Here is a 2,297-nt window from a genome sequence, read left to right on the forward strand (position 1 = left end):
GCGGGGTTGTAACTCACCCATGAACCGGATGGCCGCCTCTCGCAGGGGCTGCTGTCGGCTCTGCAGGTATGGCAGGGCCTGGCGCAGGTGTTCAGCCCTTCTGCTCGCATCCTTGTCCATCTGCAGAGAGCAGCAGGGTACGGAGGGAAGGGTTGGCTCAGGTTCTGCCCTTTGTCCAGGTGCTGCCTGGGCATCAGGGACTGGGGGCTTGTCCAGCCTGAGGCTGGGCCTTCGGGGTTATCCTTACCAGGCAATCGACAAACTTCAATGGCTGCTGTCTCCTGAGCAGCTGCTCGAGATCCCTCCTCTTGAGGAAACTTGCTGCACAAAGCAGTGTACCCCGAGAGGCCTGCAGAGCAGCAGAGACCGGGACATGGCACCACAGCCCAGGGCACAGGACCTGCACTCTGGGCCAGGGCCAGGAGGAGGCTGAAGCCTGCGAGGCACCAGGGCAAGAGACAGCCGAGCCCCTGGCACAGGGACACCAGAGCCCACAAGAGCTCACCTCTGCCACGCACTGGTTCTCCTCGTGCAAATGGAAGAACAGGGGGACCAGGCTCTGGTGCACCTGCATATTCAAGGTCTTTCTTCCATCTTCTGCAAGCCACTCCATCACCTCTCTGAAGAGGTGAATGGAGAGCAGCTGCACATGGGTATTGTCCTGGTGCAGAAAGAGAAAAAGACCTCAGCACTGGGTGCTCCAGGCCCAGCTGGCACAGGCCCAGACCTGAAAAACCACAGGGAACAAAGCTTGCAGGCAGACCAGGCAGCCAGAGCCTTACGTTATCAAAGAGTGGCCGGAGTGCCTCAGCCAGCTTCAGGGCAGTGGAGCTGAATTCTTCAATGTCCTTGTCCTGGAGAATATTCAGGAACACAGATAGGGCCATCCCGACCACATCTCCATCTCCATCATGAAGCAGCTCCACGAGGTGCTCAGAAAGGGTGCAGATGCTGTCGGCCTGTGTGGAAACAGTGCTGTGCTGTGAAGTCCTGAACAGCTGCACCACCAACAGCTCTCTGGTGGTGCAACCCCACACTGCTGCCACAGGGCCCAGAGGACAAAGGCCTGTCCTGCAGGGCCTGGGCAACTGAAGAGGGAGGCAGGAAAGCTGGGAGCAGCTGCCACAGCTCCCAGAGCCCAGCTATGCCCAAGACACTGAGTTCCCCAGCCCCAAACTGCCAGTGTGGCTTCAGCTGGGTGTCCCCTTCTCACCATTGAGGGATCCACACTGAGCACAAGGAGGCCTCTGAGTGCCAGGCGTCGGCTCTCAGGGCACTGGCTGTGCAGGTGCCTTGCTAGGATAGGCAGGACACTCTCATGACATTTTCTCCCATCCAGATAGTCGAGGAGCTGGAAGGCAGAGAGCAGTGAGGTGGTGGCCGGGCAGGAGAAGCCCAGAGCCACCCAGGACGGTGCCCAGGCAGCAGCACAGGGCACAGGCACCAGCCTGGGCAGCTGCGGCTGTGAGAGGACAGAGAGGGGGGAGGCAGCTGGGCGAGGCAGCGCTCGCCACCAGGCTCACCTCAACAAGGAAGGCAAGCGCAGGGAGCTCCCAGCGGGGCTCCTCCCTGCTGAGCAGTCCAAGCACGTGGGTTGCAATGTCAGAAAATAAGGGGATCAAGACATTGCGCATCTCCCTGTCAAGAAAAGAAAGGAGCCATTGAGCCTGAGCAGGGTGAGCAAAGGTCTCCCAGGACTGACTCCCAGAGGTCTGGTCTTTCCGCAGAAGCCCTGGACTGGATGTGGGCGCTTTGGGAGGTGGCTCCTCCTGTGCACCTGCCTCACATCCTTTTCCAAACTGCTTCTCCAGCCCTTGGTGCCAAGAACATCTGGCCCATGACCCTGGGCCTCTGTAGGTTGCCCCGTGCCCCAGAAAGAGATGATGGTGGCAGCAGAGAGAAGGGTGTCTCACCTGGCCAGCAGCCCCACTGCATAGTGGTGGGTGTCAGCATGGAGCAGGGTGTCCCAGCCACGCTTGCGTTCCATGGCCACCACCTCGTTCTCCCAGTGTAGACAGCAGAGCAGGGCCTTGATGGTCTGTACAGCAAATCTGTGTGCAGGGCAAATTTGGTCAGATCATGCTGGGAGCCCTGGCCCAAGCCCCAAAGGCATGGGAGAGAGGGAGGATTGGGATGGAGCACCTGTTGGGGTTGTTGGGAAGGTCATGTTGCCACTGGCATTGGCTCCAGAAGGTCTTGACCTCCTCTGGCATCTGCTCTGTGCTCATGAATACTTGGAAAAGCAGAGCCACGAGGAGCTGGGGGGCATATATCATCAGTATATCTTGGCACTCGGG

The 2,297-nt window shown here is 59.4% G+C and overlaps 1 protein-coding gene across 1 annotated transcript; it reads right to left on the reverse strand.

The window, feature by feature from the left end:
* Positions 1-17: 17 nt before the first annotated feature.
* On the reverse strand, positions 18-2,291 carry LOC114073420 (maestro heat-like repeat-containing protein family member 7; the record flags this gene model as incomplete). The annotated part of the gene is made up of 8 exons (XM_027911180.1): positions 2,143-2,291; positions 1,914-2,051; positions 1,524-1,638; positions 1,214-1,351; positions 783-959; positions 506-661; positions 248-349; positions 18-120 (listed from the first exon to the last, which is right to left on the reverse strand). Coding segments are annotated over exons 1-8 (1,063 nt in total), but the record flags the coding sequence as incomplete, so codon positions are not given.
* Between the last annotated feature and the right edge of the window lie 6 nt (positions 2,292-2,297).

The sequence above is a fragment of the Empidonax traillii genome, unplaced genomic scaffold (assembly GCF_003031625.1).
Source record: "Empidonax traillii isolate 1590-97213 ecotype Southwest subspecies unplaced genomic scaffold, ASM303162v1 scaffold6385:size6126, whole genome shotgun sequence".
NCBI lineage: Eukaryota > Metazoa > Chordata > Aves > Passeriformes > Tyrannidae > Empidonax > Empidonax traillii.